Raw genomic sequence first — 20,378 nt, 5'->3', positions numbered from 1 at the left:
AAATGCTCATATTCACATAAAGTGCAATGTTAATTTTTGGCAATTTTGGGCTTCAGTACAAACGATTACAATGCCAACCCCATTACAGAAACGATCTTGCAACTTTGCACTCTCCGAACGCCGATGTCGCTTCGACCGGCGTATAGTTAAGATGTTTTTTGGGGTCACCAGCAGCGCGTATTTAGCGCCCCCAGGCGAGCGGCTGCCGTTGGGCCGCAATTTTACTATTCCTCGAGACTTACTATGTAACGGGGTTACACGAACTCTGACAACAGAGGTGTGTGTGTCACACGAGACGTGCATGGTGTGACCACATCCAAACAAGAACACGGTACGGGGCTAGGTAGCCAGAAGCTATGCATGCATTTAGATTTTACTATATATTTACATAGTATATCTAGGAAAATCCAAACTTTTAAAATTAGGATAAAAAATAAAAATAAAATTAAGTGCCTCCCGCCAAGACAAAGATCCCGAGTCCATCATATAGCGGGCATGATAGGTTGCTGTACGACGCAATTGACGGAGTAGGATTACTGTCCATAATGATGGAGGCGTCATCGCCTATTGTATGAGTATTATAAAGTATTATGACATGGTCATCTCGGACACGTTCTCACCTTATCTTTCTGTGATTACTGATCACATATGTATAGTTGGGCTCACAGTTATGTGCGCTTTTTAAAAGTCTACCAAAACGTTTAGCTATGGGGATCTACTCAGCGCTGGTTTGTTATTAGCTTGTCCCTCAAGCCAATTCGAAGTCCGTGAGTATAAACTCTAGATTTGGACTATTACGAGACAGATACGCCTACAAATGGCATTCTGGCATTCGTGGGGTAAGATAATGTATCTTACTCCAGTCTCGTACAAAATCTCAGCAGAAATGACTGCGAAAATGCTTGTTGACTTTGTTGAAGCGGTGTCCGTCACCATGATATATATTCAGCACCGTAGCCGTCAGATGTTTGCGTGCTCTGCTTGGCATCCCGGAAACAAAATATCTATATAAACAGCAGCCCACCCAGAGACAGACCGTCAAAGGAACGAGATGATCGTGTCTTGGAAGACGTGTTGCGCAGCTACAACACATATTTCGGGGATCAGATTAAATTTCCCCCTCTTGCAGAGCGTACATTGAATTACGTCGCACATGTTTCGACAGGCCACCTCAATTCTATGTGAGTTATGAACTCCATCCCAGAAGCATTACTAGAAGGAGAGGTAATGAGGAGGAACTATGTCTGAGGGTTTACAGTCAGACCTACATACTGTCATAGCATTAAAAGCGAATCTTGACTCGGCGAACCCTCTGGACCACATGACAAGTCACAATAAACAGCAATCAATGACTTTATCATGAGGCGACAAGACGTTGTGAGGTTCGTTCGTGATCAATTGCGGCAGGATCCGCAAAAAGAGCAAAAGGATGCGAGCGGGAGAACGAGCAAGCAACTGAATAAGGTCAATGAACCTGTATTGTTTAGTTCGGCTAACTTGGTTGAACATGAAATGTCCTACCTAAATAGCTCAAAGCTTCTCTCAACGTTTTTTGGATTCTACAAGGTGGTAAATGCAATGGTGATGCCTATATGCTAGACATACTACGCCAAACCTACATTGACTTTTGGCAGACGATCAAACCCCATCAAGGAAAGCCCCGTTGGATCGTCAAGTCGATTGTGGGCACGAAGATCGACCAAATCGATGACAGAAGAAGAAGTAGACGTGTCGTCAATGGTTTTGATGAGTACGGTGGCTAGACTCTACCGGACTCAGACACAAAGATCGTCAGGATACTCTTCAGTCTGATGTTCCTGACATGGTTCGCAGCTACGAACAGAGCTTGTAGTGCTTAAAGAGCACTATAAAGTCTTGAGCCAGGCTATTTGCGGCTGCTCTCGAGCGCCCCACCTAGGTCACCCGCAAACGCTCGACAAGATGTTAAATATCGAGCTAGACAAAACTCTTACACTATTTAAACTTTGCTGAGATGGGCTGACCAGGATTGTTGCTGCTAGACATCTTGGGCCAAAGGAAAAGCAACTCCTTGTAGAATCGACGTCCTACGCATTTTTGCGAATATTGGAGATGCCATACAAGCCGGGTGTTGTCCGTCGCCGCTACCGCTTCCTCTGTCAATTCAGCATCTTTTGTCCGCTTGTCGCTTCATTGTCGAGTAAATTGCTTCAAAATGTCTGGGTGTGATTTAACGGGCCGTACCAGGCCATCACATAAAGGTGGACAGCTGTGTAAACATTACCTTCGATGTGAGTTTGGTGACAAATAGCAAAACGATAACTGTATAACAGATTTCACATGCACGTGTTACATCACTGGTAGTAATCAGTACATTATGGCGGTTCCTACTTGAGAATCTATACTGGTGACAAAACGGACGTGTCCCTGCCATCTGATGTGAGAAACGCGATCCTGTCACTCGGCGGAGAGCTGTCACAAAAAAATTAAGCTTCACTGTACCCAAGGCTTTATACATAAGTAAAAGTTTCTTAGTGATCTCCTGGGCTCAACCTCAGTGTACCCAAGGGAACTTTGAGCACAAAATGGCAATAATTAGCAGCAATCTGCTTAGCCATGGTGATAGATGAACCCACGCTAAATCAAAGAGAGCTCCCCTTACGAGACGACTAAGCCAATTTGTTGTCTTGGCTTCATTTGCAAAACACAAGGATTGATATGCGAATCATCCAAAATACACGCACTCTTCGTGGTTCATCACACTTCAGCAGATCAAAAATTCAATCTCATCCTAGATATATCCTGGATGACATGTTTTAGTGAAAGTTCGAGCGCATTGAGTGTTACACACATTTTCCAATTTGGACTATGGTGACTAATGAACGTATCTCGTCTCGGCAGCAGAAGCGCGTTCAGAGGGGCATGAAGCTACCAAAATTGTGGTACATGATATGGGACTGTCCTGATTTGAACACTAAGCAATGTTTTTAAGTACCTTGTTTGAATCCCAGATGGCAGATAAAGCTGTAAGCAGCTGGAACCAGATTTGTCAGTTAATAGTGACGGTATCTCGCGGTCTTCAGATGGAATGGACAATAGCGACCGTATTATGCGGTCTTGAGAATGTCCCTCTGAATAGTCAAGAGTTGCGGCTCTATGTCATGCTCAAGCTGGAAAATCCCGTGATCATGTATGATAGGACGTATAAACACGTTTGTGCACCGCACTTTCAAATAAAATGCCTGTAGAGACAAGTTTGAAGGGCTTAGCGCTATGATCTTTATGCAAGATCTTCTAACGATAGACAACTGTATGTCGCACGCTTAGCGGTCAGATTCTGATGTGGTTATTCTTTGGGAATGTACCATTCAGCAATACCGTGAGATGTACCTACCGTGCGGAGCAATGAAGATCAATGGCTTGTAGCAAAAATAATAAGGTTGTTGTAGCCAGGAGTTCGGCGCAAGCACCAAATATTCGAATGAATGTACTGCAGAAAAGTGTTTTGCCTGCATAAAGCTCATGCTCTTGACCAAGTATCAGCTCGTGAGAAGTTGTGATATCAATAGGGTATTCGGACCCCGAAAAGGAGAGTCGCGTGGGTTTCAAGCCCACACACCATGCGCTACATAGGGCTCCAATTTTGTCGATTAAAAGTACATGGTTATCTATTATGCTAAATTAAATATGATGGGAAACGACACCCCTTTTTAGGAGTCGTGTAAGCCATACCTGCTGTAGGGTTTTATTCATTGCACTCTAACCCCTCTCTACCCGGCCCGGGGATTGAACCCTGGACTTCCCGGTTGTGAAGTGAGCGGCGTACCACTGCACCACAGGATCGGTTATTATGCTAAATTAGAGCAACTATGTATTAGGCACATGTGGTGATCTCAGTTGGTGCGAGAGTGGCGCGTTCGATCTCAACCTCTGTTAATTGATAAGCAGAAGATAAGAAGCTTTCTTTCATCTGTGAGAGAAGCACTTCAATCCAGTTGCAGAAGAGCAGAAATATCATGATTTGATACCACGACGAAGTTACATAAACAGGAATCGCATTTTTACATCCTAAATCAAAAATAACACCAAGGCATCTTTGATCAGATTGAAACTTATGCGCCGAATGCACGACGTCATGACTTGAAGGCATATGTGTAAAGCCAACATTTCAGACCAGGGATAGACAGTGCAGAAAGATCATTCTAATAAGCAGATGTCTACCTTCAAATGCAGTGTCAGGTGCAGCAAGACTAAGCTGAGACATAGCTGGATTACCTTCTTTTTTGGGGTAGCGATACAAATCTAAACTGCTGATTGCGTCTCGAACCAATCCGTAGGGTTGCAAAGCTTGAAAAGCGCATCTAATAGCTGATACATGTCAATTTAAACCAGATGTTAAGAAAGCCAGAGTTGTCGTGTTGCCATGTCTGCGTGAACTTACAGGGACTAGCCACGGTATAGTTGTTCTCCATCGGCACAACTCGATGTCTAAGGAGTACTTTGAATTTGTGCAATTGATAATTGACAGGCGAGGCTACAGAGATGTTTCGGGTCTCATGGAAGTTCCAGGATCCCTATCGACAAGATTGAATCGATACATTCACCATTTATTAAAAAAAAAAAATGGGGTTACGATGCGCAATATGCTTCCCACTTGCAAGTGGGACAGGCTGCAGACTGGGCGTACTTGATGAGCAGCTAAGTCAAGGAGTGTTGGATATGAACAGAGCCAGATACTAGAGGTGAAGGGGTGAGCTCCCACCTCAAATTTACATCGTTTTTTGTATCTCGCAAAGTCAAGCCTAATTTTTCGAACGTCTGTTTCGCTAGATTATCTTCAAAATCGTAAAAAGACTGGTACGGCAAGTCAAGTCCAAAAATAGTCAATTTGAGTCGTTTAATCGTTTGTACTTTTGTCAAAGCCTAACACCGAAGGCTCGATCTTTCAGACTGCTGCGGTCCATCATTAAGCAATTTTTATGATGAGTGGTGACTTGCAGGATCGGAAAAAGAATTCAGAAACGACTCTAAAGCGCATATTATGCTCTTTGATTGACGGTAGCTAAAACCACTACCGAGGCGATGCAAGCGACTTCCGATGAATCGTACTTAATCAGACGAAAGTTTGTTTGGACTGACATTATCACAAGTTGCTGCGACTGGCTTGGGCTTGCAGCCGGGCAAACTCGGCTCTTTGAGACAGATCTAGCTCATTTAAACTGAGCTGGATTTTCTTGTAAGTTTTACAATGTGGTGTTCCCCGCACTGAACGAACACGGAGCAAAACTCATGCCTAATTTCATACGTAAAAGCCGCGTCTTTTAATTGCGACTTTTCGAGCAATGCACTTTCATAGCAAGTTATGCGATCTTTGATTCGATCAAAGCATAGGAGCTTAGTGATATTTAAGAGACGCGCTTCTGGTGCAGTGGGTGTTCATAGCGTTATCAGTATCATTGCAATATCGTATGTTAATATGATAGCGACAGTGCCCAATCTGCAATGAATCTAATCTTTGCGGGAAATAAAGCAAACCACAAAGAAGTTTTGTTGGGTTATAGATTATTAACACCTAGCATATAAAATCGCATACACTTGAGTACTACTTGCAAGTCTTTAATTTAGGCCAGCATATCCGACTTTCCGTGCTCTGAACGACTATGAACAAATACTTCTTCAAATTTTCTTGTGCATGACGAAGATATGACCTGAACAGATGCGTCGCCACACGACTGAACATCGCGGTCGCGTTAGGGGGTCCGTATAACAAAATCAGCCATCACCAGAGCATCCCACCTGGAGTACCCACCGATGTTACAGAAAATCGCCATCTTTCATCAGCTGTTAACTTTAAACCAGGATCATGTAACCGACCGATCAGTTCTGCAGCGCATTGTTCTTATCGATCTGAGTCTACCCGCATCGTTAAGCGTATTATACGCATGTACAGTTCTTAACTTGTAGTTAGCCAGCTGACGCACAAATTAGCGCTGAGTGTGGAGAGTTGCTATCCCTCATCAACCTTGCATCTTATCTCGCACGAATTTTCCGCCATTACCTTGTGACGACATAATTGATTTTGGCATCATTTGAATTTAATGATAAACCCCTCTGACAAGCCTTATTGTTCTTTCGTCATCACCTCGTGATATTCCTTCGACAAATATCAAAATGGATTACTAAGATAATTTAGAATATCTGTCCACTCCTTGCACACAGTGCCCTCAGTAACGAAATCACAATAACGGAGAGTGAGATCAGCCCCCCAGTTGAAACCACTTGAATATATCGCGACTACCATTTAAAAGTTTTTGCAAAGATTATTATGAATATTATTTCAAGCGCGATGTAATCTTTGACCGGAGGTAATAATGGAATGTTTAAATAAGTTCTAAGACTACCCTCGTCGCCGTATTCACAAGTAAAAAAAATGTCCTGCCAGAACTAGTGGAGCGACACTGTTTCGCATGGTCAGTGCGTTACGAGTTGTAGCGACACCGGTACATTATGCCACGTACGAACAAAATATTCTTAATAATATCTTATCCTGGTCCTAGTATTGCGACTTTCGGTTGCTCGCTAGCACCAGCCCTCACGAAAGCGTTTCGACACATAATCACACTTACATATTTCTAGATCTACATGCATTCACCGTCTCTCATGACTGCTTCAGCAGAGATTGACGATGACTATTTTCTGTCTTATACGGGACTGCGGATGGCTACACTTATGCTTGCTCAGCTTTTGGCGCTCAGAACTTCAACAATAATTAACCCGGACAAACGCATTCTAACAGACGTGTGTTTTTAACTCACCAATGATCCAAATGATCCAATAGGAAATGAGTACAAGGCATCTTTTTATCGACTTATATTCGATTCATGGCCCATGAAGTTTAGCGTACGCCATACCTAAGATGAGATGGCGTGACAATTTCATGTCCAAGTCTAGGCAATGCGCCACGCTCTAAAAGTTTTGCTTTCACGGGGAGGCTTATTATGACCTTCGTCCCACGTCCCAAGATTTACGGGCATCACCCCCTCTCTGATATCTTCAATCATCGCCGCATACCGTCGTTTTTTAGAAAGTCATGATCAAGACCTCTATGGCTCTACAACTTGTACTCTAATGAAAATAATCAACAGATCTCAAATGTGTCTTACTAGCTCTGATGAGAGTCAATTCTTGATGGGATATATTCAACGACTTCGACAGGGGGGCAAAAGAACGGATTGTTAACCCAAAAGGTCGCCCTGTGCCTACTGGGAGTCGATGCTTTCCCGTGAAGGGCTCGCACGTTAAATCTACATTGGATCACAACCCTTTGTACCTGTCAGCCGAAAGCGAGGAGGATCCGCGTATTCCATGTGTTTTGAACTGCCACATGCGTTACGACGGCGAGTACAGCAAAGCTGCTTGAAGCCAAGCGATCTCGCTATTTCTCGACAGCTTAGCTGCTTTTATTGGATATTAAATGCTTATAGATCATTTATCTCCCGTAACCTTTACATTCCAGGCTGATCTCCGCATATAATGTGACACCCACCAGTAGTTACAAGAGCTGTTTGTGCGGACCACTTTTCTTCAAATATCCTCCATTCGATAGTAGCTTTGTGCCCTCGGGAAAGGATCTTCCGCTATAGCAGCAATGAAAGGTCGTGATTTTTGCGCAAACGTAATGTCACGCCTGGAGAAGAGCGTTAATCGCATTTGATATATTATGTCTGGCGGTGTGAAAGCCTGCACGTGTAGAGTGCATTAACACTTTCAACGTTGGAAATACCTCTTCTACAGAGAGACTGCACGTAATTGCCCATTTTTGTTCGATCTTCTCGCTCGAAGACAGCTGGCTAATACGCTGTTTTTTTGAATGAGCATGGTCGATCTCATGACTCTCTCACTCTCACAAGATTTTGAATGCCTAACATAAGCACTCTTATGTTGAAAGCCGATTGTACTTCCACTTTCGCTTGAGGTCGGCATTTCTTTGAGGTGTCTCACGTGCATTCTCGTAGCGTGGCAGTTGACCCTTGCACTGATATATCTGGAAACCACGATAGTTTACCAAGCTTGTCTAGCTGTCCCAGGGTAGGTGATAAAAAAATCGTATTCCAAACTCGTATATGACAAAGCCAAATACGACTCGGTCGTCAGCTTGATAACAAGCGCTACCAAGTTGTAATTGGGTCAATCCCATTACGCGTGTAAGTGGTAACCACATACTTCTGTGTGTGGTATACATTATATATATATCTTACATAGCTTTATTTTCCTCAGTCCCGTATCATCAGAATTTGAGGCACTCTTTCGTTAATAGGGATTTAAGGCCTATTGCCCATAATACATATAACTTCACTTTTTACTCCTCGATGACCTAAACTAATGGCTCGCTGAAAGTAAACAACACGCAGTAAAAGCATGTTAACCAATTTAAGTCTTCCTCAGTAAGTGCGTGTATACGGACGAATTATTCCCATTACACTTGGTTGCACATGTCGTCATTCCAACGCCGACTTCTTCAATGGATTCATCTGCAGATAATTTGAACACCACAGGGGGTAGTCGCCCTCGGATCAACAGTAAGGAATATTCGTTCCTAACACACTCTCAATGGGAGTGCGTGGTGAAGCCGCGAGCTTTAATCGGAGATCACACGGTCTTCGACATGCTCCAATTGGATAGCAAAAATTAATTGATTAGCAACTTTTACTGCATTTGAGAAAGGAATATTAGTATATTCATTCCAGAACATACCGGCGGTAGCTCCGTCACCTCCCCAACAAGTAGTTGTAACAACGTCGGTACACATGAACGTCCCGTATGGATCAAGGTAAGAAGCTTTTACGGGAACGAGGACAAAAAATTTGCATTTCGGCAGCGAGAAATATACATCGCTATCACGATGGCTCAAATTCGTGATGACCGTAGTTAAGTGACTATTGCTGTGTCACAATTGGATAGCCGTGCAAAAGATTGGGCGATGACATCAAAAGTCAACTGCTTTGGCTACTTTGCCCCATTGTAAGAGGTGAAGAAGGTCATGGACTTGATATTTTTTCTCCCGAATGCGGCAATTCGATAGCGGTTGGCGGTTTTGTCATGCCGTCAAGACAACAGTACATTGCACGACTATGTACAAAAGCTTGGTGAGCTTTGTGCCAGTATGGGAAGCGAACCACCGCCAAAGGCATTTATAGTAACTGTGTTTATGGAGACACCTATTTATGGTCCTCATATGACTGAAGTCTTCCGCCAGAACCCGTTGACTCTGGAAGATACAATTACAATTACATTGCCAACATCAAGCACGTGGTCAATCAATCACTGCTACTACTAGAAATCCAGAACAGATGAGCCCCGGCGCGCTGGCTGTCCGTAGGCAGCAAATTTGCTTTTATGGATGTCAACAATTTGGTCACATCCGCCGTGATTTCAAACTTGGAAGACAAATCTCTTAATATGGTTCGCGTCGTCGTGGTCCCATACCACGTGGTACCAAAATCTTGAGGCGTTCGGGAAACGTTGGTGCTCGGTAGACATTGGGCGGCCTATTGAAGCAATTAACAACTCTTGTGAGTGTGGTGGTAGTATCACTCAAGAGAGTTTGGCCTTCAAAGTTCGCTGTCCTACGTTATCGAGACAATTCGAAGTGGTCACAGCGAGTGTGAAGGGTTCCGGTCATCCGTTTAGAGTCTTGATTGACTTTGGTGCGTTGTATATCTACACGCGGACGCAAAGTGTTGCTAATGTTTTTTTGGTGCTTCGAATCTCGGTGCAGTTGGCGGTGGTCACCGCGAAAAAAACTTCAACTAAACCTTGAAGACTTCAACTCGAAGGAAGTATTCACGGTGCTCGATGAAGAAACGGTATGACCTAATTTAAGGTATACCGTGGCTTGAGAAGCATGAGCCATGCATCGATTGGAGATCGAAAAAGCTTGGAAGTAACTGTCCTGGCGTACATGAATCTCTTGGGGGTAAAGAACCTACATACACTATGCACTAGAAGGATCGCTCAAGCGCTCGGAAGTCGTTTGTTTTTGGAAATGATCCACACTTCATTGGTATCTGTCATGCAATTGACAAATTTCGAGATTAAGAAAGGTACGGAGTCGTATGGAGTGACCACGGGTGATCACTCAGGAAGTGTGTTGACAGATCAAATGGTACCCGGAACTGGCTACAAGAGACCAAATGAATCATTGGTGAGCATGACCATTTGCCCAGCGAGAAGAATTAATGAGGGAGAGATGCCGGTTGTTGCCCCCCCAAGACAAAAAAATGTTGTCGACATGTGTGTAAAAGAAGTCGAAGGAATCGACAGCGACTGGATATGCTTGCTCACACTAATACAGTGGCTGAGTCGGACCGTCGGTAAGTGGGTACAACTGACCAAAAATATGATGTACCCGTTGTGTGGTTGAGTGAAAAAATCAACGAAATTTGTTGATTGTCGTACTTTTTCTCCCATTCGGGATGCGGGTGAATTCGCGGGTAAGTGCACGACTCCTCATGATGAAACTGTAGCATGCGGATATGCTGGTTCACGTATTATGGATGCAACCAACTGGCTGCGAAATTACCGGAACAGTTATTTTTTGGCTCCGTTGCCGACGATGGAAGAGCTGGTGCAGCTCGAGGAGGTCGCTTGCGATGACTGCCTACACGACCTCGATGATGATGACATTGCGGAGGTCGCGTTGATGCAGTCAAACGTTGAATGAGCGGTACTACGTTCATTATCAATTATGGATGATTCGGCTTTCAAGTAATTTCGACAGCACGCAGAGGATCGGTAGTTAAAGGATCCAGCTATCCCATTTCATGAACTGGTTATGGTGTATAAGGATGGTGTCCTTGGTGCGAACACACCCTCTGAACTCCTACCCGAACGTGGAGCTCAACACGAACTTGATTTTGATACTGGTTCAAAGCATGCAGTGCTTCGACGTGGCCACTATCGCGTGAGCAAAGTGAGTATATTGATGAGATGTCTTGCTCACACGCAAGCTACTACTTTGTGAGAGACGGCAAGTCCTTTCACAGCGCGGCGAAGTTTTGTATGCGCAAACCAAATGGGAAATGGCGTATCGCTCACGCCTACAACAAGTCGAATGCGCAGCTGATTCCCGCTTAAACGTCGATTCCGCGTTAGGATGTCATCATCCATCGTATGTCCGGCTGTACACAGTTTAGTGTAGTTAATTTGGTCGATGGATATTACCAAACCTTGATGAAGGAGGAGAACATCTCTTTGACGGCTGCTAAAAAAATATGATATGGCTTGTGGTGCCACAATGACTATCCAATACCCCAGCAACATTTAATCGATTGGTCTCACATCTGTCTCGACCACCGCGACGCTCCGCACAAACATACTTTGAAGATATTTTGGTTCACCTGATAACCGAAGATGGTAGATTTGGAGAAGAAATACACTTGAAGCACCTTGTGCTAGAATAAATGCGTGAACACTCATTGCAAGAGAATCTTGCAAATTGTATTTCATTGCTTACAAAGTACCGGTCCTCGGTTGCTATGTTGGTGAACACGGTGTTCGTGCAGACCCTAAGAGGGCCGATGCAATCGTGACGTGGCCATTAAACGCCACGACATTTAAACGAAAAAATGGATTGTTCAATCATCTGCATCGCTTCCTGCGTAACTACGCGGAAATGGTACGCCCACCATCAAACTTGCTGAAGAAGATCGTACCATGGGTGTGGGCATCCGCCTGTGAAAAGACATTCACTTCAATCAAAACAGCTTGATGGAAGCCCAATAAGATGCTTCATCAGATGACACGAAGCCGTAAGGCGTGGTGTGTGAAGTTTCTAAGTTTGCAATTAGTTGTGCACTATTGCAAAAGGACTCAATAGGACACGATCGTGTCGTATCGTTGCAATCAAAACAGTTGAAGCCAGCTATAAAGAACGACCTTGTCCGCGACAAAGAGCTTTTGGCAATGACATATACCCTGGTGAAGTTTCATGTTCGCCTCTTAGGCTCTGTTTTTTCGGATCACGCAAGCTTGTGATATACAAATCAGTCCCCTCATTTGTCACAGCGGATGGCTAGCTGGTTGTCATTCTTCGCAGAGTACAACTTCACGGTTGTAAATAGATCGGATAAGCTAAACGTGCTGGCTGACGCATTGTCACGTCGTTTGGGTTATGAGCTAGCTTCTCTTAGTAATATCGAAAACGATGTATTCGATATGATAAGTCGAGCTTATGCTGAGGATGAACAGTGTGATCTGATCATCAAGGCCCTCTCATTGAGTCATATGGGACTCCATGACAAGCTTCCAGGTCGATTGAAATCACGGACGTATCGTTATGCATTAAAAGATGGTCTCTATCACTATGAAGTTGTATATGGCGACATTACGCGGATTGTGGTTCTCATTAACGATGATTTGAAGCACGAGATCGTGTACAAGGCGCTTGATACGCCGATGGCCGGTCACTTTGGCCGTGTCAAGTGTCACTGCAGAGTCTCTTTGTTCCTACTGACCGTTGAAAGTTAGTCGGTCTCGACTTTATCTTCGTTTACCCCGAAAATGTTGATGGTGCCCGTCTTCGTCGACAGACTCAGCAAAATGATTCGCATCGCTCCATGTAGCGACTCCATCGATGCTTAACGTTTGGCTAAATTGTTCATTGATCACGTTTTTTGCAATCACAGTGTGCCAGATGACATCGTCTCTGATCGTGATACACGATACACGAATGAATATTGAAAAGTATTGTTTCGAATTCTTGACACTCACTTTGATATGCGCACGGTCGTACACCCGGAAACCGATGGGCCAACAGAACGTGCCAAACGAGTGGTCGGTGAGGTGTTGAAAAACTCATGTGCGGAGAATGAAGTTTGTTGCTACCTTGATTGACTTTGCTATGAGCATTTCAAAGTCATATATCCACTGTATTTACGTTATTTTTTACGAATGGCTTGCAACACCTGCAAGTACCGCTTTGTGCGATGGGTGGTGTCTTTGATGTAGGAGGGGAGGAGCTCGGCAAATCGTTGCCTTCCAAATTAATACAGTCAATGATGCGAATGTGAAGCGCAAGTACAAGACGGCCTCGGGCTCATTCAGCAGGTGTGCGAGATACAATGGCGAATGCACAAGATTTACAAAAGGAATACGCAGATAGACTAAGTCGTCAGGGCAAAATGTCTTTTATTGTGGGGAATTACGCTCTTCTTAGTACTGTTAACGTACCAGACGATGCGATTCCAATTTTGAAAAGCTGGAAGCTATCACATCGCTTCATCGTTCCGTTCCGAGTAAGTGTCATGCCAGGGGAATACTTGCACTATCAACCTGCCAAGATGGCTGAAGACCCATCTAACGTTCTACGTAGGACTCTTCAAGCCTTTCCATCGCGATGACGCGGCTTCCAACCTGGATGTAACGCAGTTTTACTAGAATGTGGCTTTAGAGCCACAGATTAGGCACGAGAGTCGAAGGTTGGACCACGTGGCATCATCGCCTCAGCGTCTTCCACAAAATGACGAGAATAATCGGGAACGCTCGAACCAGAACGAGATTGCTGGCCGGGAGGTCCAGCGTCATCAGCAGAAGCAACCGCAGCAGGACGGAGAGCTTGCGGACCATGCTCCAATCGATGAGTCTGGTTCTCGATTGCATCCCCAGGCGAGTTGCCACGACGCCGCGAACTTCGCAAATGACCTGTCGATTATCTTTTAAGCGCTGTCGCTTCAACTACATCCGATCGGTCACCTCGATCAGCAACTGGTTCATCAGCGCGAGGAGCTTCTCCACCCTTGGCAAACGCAGTTCCAAGGCGGACAAAGACTGTGGATTAGCCACAAAAGAAGCAGAGGGGACGCTCTCTTAGGGCACCCCCCCTCTTCAAGGTCGACAGGGAAATCGATACTACCACGTTGAGAATATGGTGGCGGAGGAGAACGCCCGCGGTCGAAAGGACCTCTTGGTTAAATGGCTAGGGTAATCAGACTATTCACAATTGCATTTGGACCTCAACTTTTTAGCGGGGGTGGTGGATAATATGATAGACTGTATTGTATACATTTTGAAGAAAAAGATCCTTATCTTTAAATTTGTATAATGCGCGTGCTTAGGTTGCGCAAAAATGTTACATTCAGAATTAAGATAATGGTATCTTCTCATGCGAATCTATCCGTAGAAAAATGATGAATTTGTAAACTATCTGGGATTGAGGTGATGAAAAAAGAAACGATGACAATAGAGTCCAATCCATTGAATTTCATGTCTGTGGACCATCGATAGAGTCACCAACAACTCGAATAAGGACCTCGCACAAACAAACACGAAATACCATGGTGGATGATTTGAAGGATACGGCGCATCAGGTATAGCACATAAAAATAAGGTGTACTGAAAGTGTTCTGGGCGCAATAAATACATCTGGATGCCTACAAATGAATCCTTGCCCATTGGTCAGCAAGGTGGCCGAGTGGTTAACCACAAGTCCGTGGACTGACGGCTGGCTTGCGTGTCCATGGCGTGATTCGCCTTGGCACCTTTCATCTTGTTGAACGCACGACGTTGATAAGACCACGAGCGGATTACGAGTAGGTCGGTCATCCGCCGATTGACTGTAATTAACCGATGGGACCGTAGATTCATTGGTGGCCGATGATCGCGCTGATGAGTGCACTGTCTCTAATGACAATGAGATTAGAATATAAATGTTGCCGAGCCCGTAGTATTCGGCTTGATTGATGGTGCTGGAGGGGTGCGCACAGTGTATGCCGGTGCTCCAGACCTTGCAGAGAAAGAGTACACGGAGCGAGGAAACTATGCAGATGCAATGTGTAGTGGCGGCTGGTCATAACAATTCCACTTGCCTTGCATTTGTGTGAATCTGAACCACATAAACGAGTTTGATATGTAACAGACAACTTTACGAGTACATTTTTGAATTCCTGTTACTAGTTCGATCCACGGACCTTAACGTTGACAGTTCAGGCCAAGTCGTCAACACAACACTCGATTTTAGTGATACTTTTCCAATACTTGTAGCTTACAATGTGTTATTCAACACTAAGTCCTCTTTTGAGCTCAATTTTACTTCTAAATGACCTTCAGCAAGTTGTCATATAGCGACTTGTATGTACGCCTGAACGCATAACCTTATTCGTTCTCGCCTCACATTTAATTTTGCTCTTAATGCTTCTGTGCCGGCTCAAATATAAATATTGTATGGCTGTTTGCCATATAAAACTAAATTTACACAATTAAGCAAAGTTTCAGCGTATACCGATTGACTGGAGTAAAGGTCGAAGTTTGAACTTCATTACTCAATTAACTGGCGTTATTGAAATGGTCAGCATTATTTTTGTGCCACATATCACCAATCGGTAAATTTTCGAAGCAATTTAACATTTGGATGAAAAACGTCAAAGTCCAAATCGTGTATTGGCCACGAAAAAATGTCATCCTTAACATCCAAGCCACAGCGCGGTGAAAAAGCCGAGCTAACGCGCAAAAAGGTCCCACTCAAGCCACAAGTTGTGCGCATCGAAGTGCTAGGTGATGAGAAGGTGGGCAAGACGTCACTTGTTTGCTCGCTAGTATCCCGCCACTTTAGCGAAAAGGTGCCCAGCGTGCTGCTAAATGTGCAGATACCCGCTGAAGAGAGTGACGAAAATGTCGTCATCTCCATCACTGATACTTCATGTACGTATGTTATACAGGATCTAATTCTTTGCTTAACGACTTTCATGGTTACAGCCCGTGTGTCCGACTTGATGCGCGTCACAAACGCAGTTAAGCGTAGCGACGCCATCCTCTTAGTGTACGACTTGACCAGACCTGAGACTTTCCAGCGACTACGACGTTGGCTGGAATTTATTGCCAGGAACAAGGAGATTCCAGTTGTCTTGGTTGCTAATAAAGTAGATATTAATGCTGTAACTCCTTCAACTGATGCACCGTATGCGAATCAAGTGCGGCACCTGGTAAACACGTATCCGGTGCGCATGACTGGAATCTGACTTAGCCTTTGAGTATTCTTTATCTAAATCGTTACAGTATGTGGTTTCGGAGGTGGAATGCTCGGCAAAAAATTTTACGCAGGTGGCACAAGCGTTCTATTTAGCACAAAAGGCAGTGCTGTATCCAGTGGCACCATTATACAATTCAAGGAAGCGGGTACGGAATTTGTTCTCTTAATGAATGTGCACTTGCTATAGGAATTATCACAATCTCGAGTATTGCAGCAATTGCAACCAAAGTGCCTTAAGGCAATCAAGCGAATTTTTCGCTTGTTTGATCGCGATCGCAATGGTATTTTAAGTCGGGAGGAGCTGAATGATTATCAATACGATTGCTTTGGTGTACGCCTTCTCTCTTCAGAAACAGATACGCTGATCGAGTTTCTATCGTCAGAGGTCCCTTCTGGAGTGACTCCTGATCGCAGTGGAATTAACCTTGAGGGTTTCATCTATCTGTGGTGGCTATTTATTGACCGCAATCGACCAGAATCAGGCTGGCAAGTGCTGCGTAGTTTAGGCTATAATAATGAATTGCATTTGGAGATTCCACCGGAGCGTCTGCAGCTCCCTCCGTTCGAAGAAGACCAGAGTGCACAGCTTACTCCTCAAGCTGTCGATTTTTTAACCAGCTTATTTCGTCAATTCGATGCAAACAAGGACAACAAGATTTCGGACATTGAAGTTGAGTCCATTTTTTCTATTTGTGAAGATGAACGTGCGCCTTGGACGACTTGTTCGGCGATCTCTTCTCCATTACTTTACGAACGAACTATATTTGATGGTAGAACATCGCTGTCGATAGCAGCTTGGCTTGCTTGCTGGAGCTACGTGGCGCAAGAAAATCCACATAAGCTACTCGAAACGCTTTTTTTCTTGGGCTACAACGACAAGCTTTTTCCGGCGGTTACTTTCTTAAAGTGCGATTGCTTTAACTTTTTTTCTTGTGATCGATAGTTACCTATCTCTTGTGCTCGTAGAAGCCGAGCTACAACTCGCAAGGCTGCGGAAATTGAGCGCAATGTAATTTCGTGTTACATTTTTGGCTCACCAGAAGCAGGAAAGGAACACTTCGTGCGCACCTTTGTTGGAGGGGAAGAAGCCACTTCAGTTGACAAGGGGCACTTTATTCTTCGTGGCATTAGCGCTGTCTCTGATAAAGACACGACCAAGTACCTTTTTGTATGCTTCTGCTTGTGATTTATTGTGAGGTGAGATACGCAACTCATTATGTGTGGATACAGATCACAGAGGCTCTGACGGATGATGAGATCGGATTAAAGGCCGATGTTTTGCTCTTGGTGATAAACCCCGAGAATGATTTGAGTAGATTGTTTGTTGAGGAGTTGAACAAGAAACTACCAGCTTCTGTTCCGCGAGTGGTCATAAGCTACAAACCCGAGAGAATAAGTGACTCTCATTTGGAGGAAGCGAAGGATGATACAGACAAAAGGGGTTTACTGGCGGAAGAGCCTGTTGATTATGCTATTGATGCGACGCTAAAGCAGTATTCGACGTCAGTAAAGTGCCATAAAGTGCACTGCGTAAAAGACGACGTTGCTCGCGTCCTTGTGGCAACTGCTTTGCGGCCGTATGTATGCTTTAAATTATATATATTTTGATGATCTGTAAGGTAATATTTAATCTCTTTGCAGACCCGCGAATGCGCGCTCAAAGTCTACGGGAATTTGGATGCCAGGTCGAAAGACGGGCTTGGCTGTTGTCGGGTTGACTGTTGTAGCCGTCATTTCATACGTCGCGAAGCCAGAGGAAACTAAGGCATTTTTGAGAGACTTTGTTTCCAAAATTCGTCGCTAAGGCCCTGGCGTATAAGTTCCAATGAATAAATACATGGTCAGGTTCGTGACGGCTGTAAAGTAAGAAACAATTCGATTTTTATGCACTTTCGACATTGTTACGGACCAAAGAGTCAATACGATTTATCCCTTGTGCTGTTTGAAGTAAGTAGTACCTTATATCGCAATCGTAAGCGGTATTACTCTAGCGCTAACAGAAAAATGGCGAAGGTATCAAAATGAGCAAACGGAGCATCACTTGGGGGCCTTACCTCTTTAGCGCGAGACTGATGTTACTCAATTAATACAAATAGATGCATTTTTTGCGCAATACCATCTGGTAGACATTGGAGTATTGAAAATTATGAAAGAGCTCATCAAGCGTATTTTTCGGACTGATTATTTAAATATATTTAATGCGAACCACACAGCGGAAGTCACTTTTTGTAAAATTTTGCACTGCAATTGTACGAAATCCTCATTGCACTTGTGAAAATTCATCTAAAATTAAGTAACGAGGTATTTGTATGGAGAAGTCTGTGTTACACCGATAAAAGCAATTTTGATCGTGTATAAATATAGTCTCAGTCTAACCCTCGATACATGTATTTTTAAAAGAACAGAGCAATCGAGGGAGGTACCAACTGACTCGAAGGGCGGCTCCGCTCCGGGTCGAAAGGAACAAATCTAACCTCTAAGCGTTTATTCAAATCTAACCTCTAAGCGTTTATTAAGTGGCCTCATTCGGCCAAAACATCCTCGGCGCAAAGTGCAGGAAATTTCGTTGCATTTGGTACCACTTGTAGTAGATCTTACGTTCAATTCGTGGAGGGATAATTCCTTTATGAGAATGGGACATTTGAAGTCCAAGTACCTTTTCCGGGGATAACCAGACCAGCCAAGTAACCTTCTGTCTATGGTTGTTCCCGACTGGATCAAAAAGCTGGCGGTCAAGGGAAACGGGCGCCTGAAAGCGATTGCCAGCAATGAAAATTGCGATGGTGATCCCCCTTCAATAGCGCCATAACCAGGCGTCGGGTGAAAGAGCGGGTCACACACACAATGAGGATGCCGATGTTTCTTCTAAAGACAGCAAAATCTCCTTTGGATAACAAAAATTGTGATAGCCATGAACTTGGCCTTGCTACAAACGTCCTTCTCTTTTCTCTTCTCTTCTTTTCTTTTCTTTTCTTTTCTTTTCTTTTCTTTTCTTTTCTTCGCTTTTCTTTTCTTTCCTTTTCGTTTCTTCTCTTCTCTTCACTCCATATGCAGCAGTTGCGATCTCCAAGCTCAAATTTGCGAGCTGAAACGAGCACTCACCCCTGTAGGCAATGCGTTTCTAACATGATTTGATTTTTAGCGATGTTTTCTCACCGCCCAACCAACCGTGTTCGGTGCGCTTGATGTTTTGTCTACCCATCAAGGGTGGCGATAGCTAGTGTCTACTCGGGAAATCTTATCGTCTTAATCGTGTCGATGACTACCATCTTCACGGAAGGTCGTCGAGTCACACCGATACCTTCTGCGTTTAGCCTACCTTTTTCGTAGAAGCGGTGGGTCTCGCATTGAATGTGAAATCAAGCTTCCGTGTCGCGAGGGCCAGATTGGGTACCGTCGGGCGTTATCCGAGGCTTGTTGTATCACAGCACTTACGAACACAACACTCAGCGTGCATAGTGCCTTATGATGCGGAACCAAGCACATGTTACTTACTGTAGAGGGCACAAGATACTGCTCGGTCGTCGGTGAGCGCTATGCATTGGAGGCCCAACATGTTTAGGGGAGCAAGTAAATTCGTGCGCACGTGTGAATCGTGTTAATGAATTTAATCCTCGTCGTATGTGTCAACACCTTTTGCCAGCAAGCCGGTTCCGATTGGCCCCTCTTCCACCACTTCATAGATACGAATGACTTACTTGGCTTTTAAACGACAATCTCGATTATCTGGGTATTGAGGTCGTTGTGGTCTGCTATAACTAGATGTCTCAACACGCTGTTGCAGCGATAATGTGTCCGGCGAGAACTCAGTCTAGCGGTTTCTCGACAAAGTGTTCGCCAACATGGCTTTCCAAAATCCTTGGTAAAGATTCCCGCTTTCCAGAGAGCTTTTTGCAATCAATGTTTGAAAGGTCAGACAGCTTTTATGAATTGTCAACCGCCGGCAACCAAGCAAGTAGATGGTCAGACAGAACGCATGAAGTGAAGGGTCTCCGAGTTACCTGCACGGAGAAAGCGTGGTGATTGAGTGAGCAGATTCCCTTTTTTGTAACAGCGTAGTACTTGCCTCTACAGGCTTTAACGCAGCTTTCGTAGTGGGTTTGGCAAGCCCACAGGTGTCTTTGGCACCCAATGAAGTAACTCAAATCTCAGCTTAAATGGGGATTTAGATCCGATTTGATTTGCTCATATCAGACCAGCTATACTTTATATAAGATTTTCATTTCAATGAAGCGTCTGTCTTAAGTGTGCGACGATTTATTCGAGCTTGAATCTAGAAAAGTAACACGCTGGTGCCAGTTGAAAGTGGAGAACAAACGGATATATTGTGGGGTGAGTTGCTACATTAATGCAGTTAATCCTATCACACTAGCAA

General features: G+C 44.2%; 4 protein-coding genes across 4 annotated transcripts; all 4 read left to right on the top strand.

Moving 5' to 3' along the window:
- Positions 1–2,990: 2,990 nt before the first annotated feature.
- On the top strand, positions 2,991–3,306 carry PHALS_05765 (uncharacterized protein; the record flags this gene model as incomplete). The annotated part of the gene is made up of 2 exons (XM_024723061.1): positions 2,991–3,169; positions 3,228–3,306. The coding sequence occupies 2 exons, from the start codon at positions 2,991–2,993 to the stop codon at positions 3,304–3,306; spliced, it is 258 nt and encodes an 85-aa protein (XP_024574075.1).
- A 1,655-nt stretch (positions 3,307–4,961) lies between these two features.
- PHALS_05764 (uncharacterized protein) lies at positions 4,962–5,202 on the top strand (the record flags this gene model as incomplete). Its single annotated transcript, XM_024723060.1, has 2 exons — positions 4,962–4,968; positions 5,042–5,202. The coding sequence occupies 2 exons, from the start codon at positions 4,962–4,964 to the stop codon at positions 5,200–5,202; spliced, it is 168 nt and encodes a 55-aa protein (XP_024574074.1).
- A 6,846-nt stretch (positions 5,203–12,048) lies between these two features.
- Positions 12,049–12,507, top strand: PHALS_05763 (reverse transcriptase; the record flags this gene model as incomplete). The annotated part of the gene is made up of 1 exon (XM_024723058.1): positions 12,049–12,507. One exon carries the CDS (start codon positions 12,049–12,051, stop codon positions 12,505–12,507), a length of 459 nt encoding a protein of 152 aa, XP_024574073.1.
- Positions 12,508–15,428: 2,921 nt separating this feature from the next.
- On the top strand, positions 15,429–17,807 carry PHALS_05762 (mitochondrial rho; the record flags this gene model as incomplete). The annotated part of the gene is made up of 7 exons (XM_024723057.1): positions 15,429–15,675; positions 15,730–15,971; positions 16,030–16,149; positions 16,191–16,909; positions 16,970–17,171; positions 17,234–17,580; positions 17,645–17,807. 7 exons carry the CDS (start codon positions 15,429–15,431, stop codon positions 17,805–17,807), a joined length of 2,040 nt encoding a protein of 679 aa, XP_024574072.1.
- Between the last annotated feature and the right edge of the window lie 2,571 nt (positions 17,808–20,378).

Source organism: Plasmopara halstedii, assembly GCF_900000015.1.
Source record: "Plasmopara halstedii genome assembly, contig: Scaffold_291, whole genome shotgun sequence".
NCBI lineage: Eukaryota > Oomycota > Peronosporomycetes > Peronosporales > Peronosporaceae > Plasmopara > Plasmopara halstedii.
The sequence above is the reverse complement of the archived record's forward strand: the minus strand, read 5'-3'. Positions and strand labels throughout refer to the sequence as shown.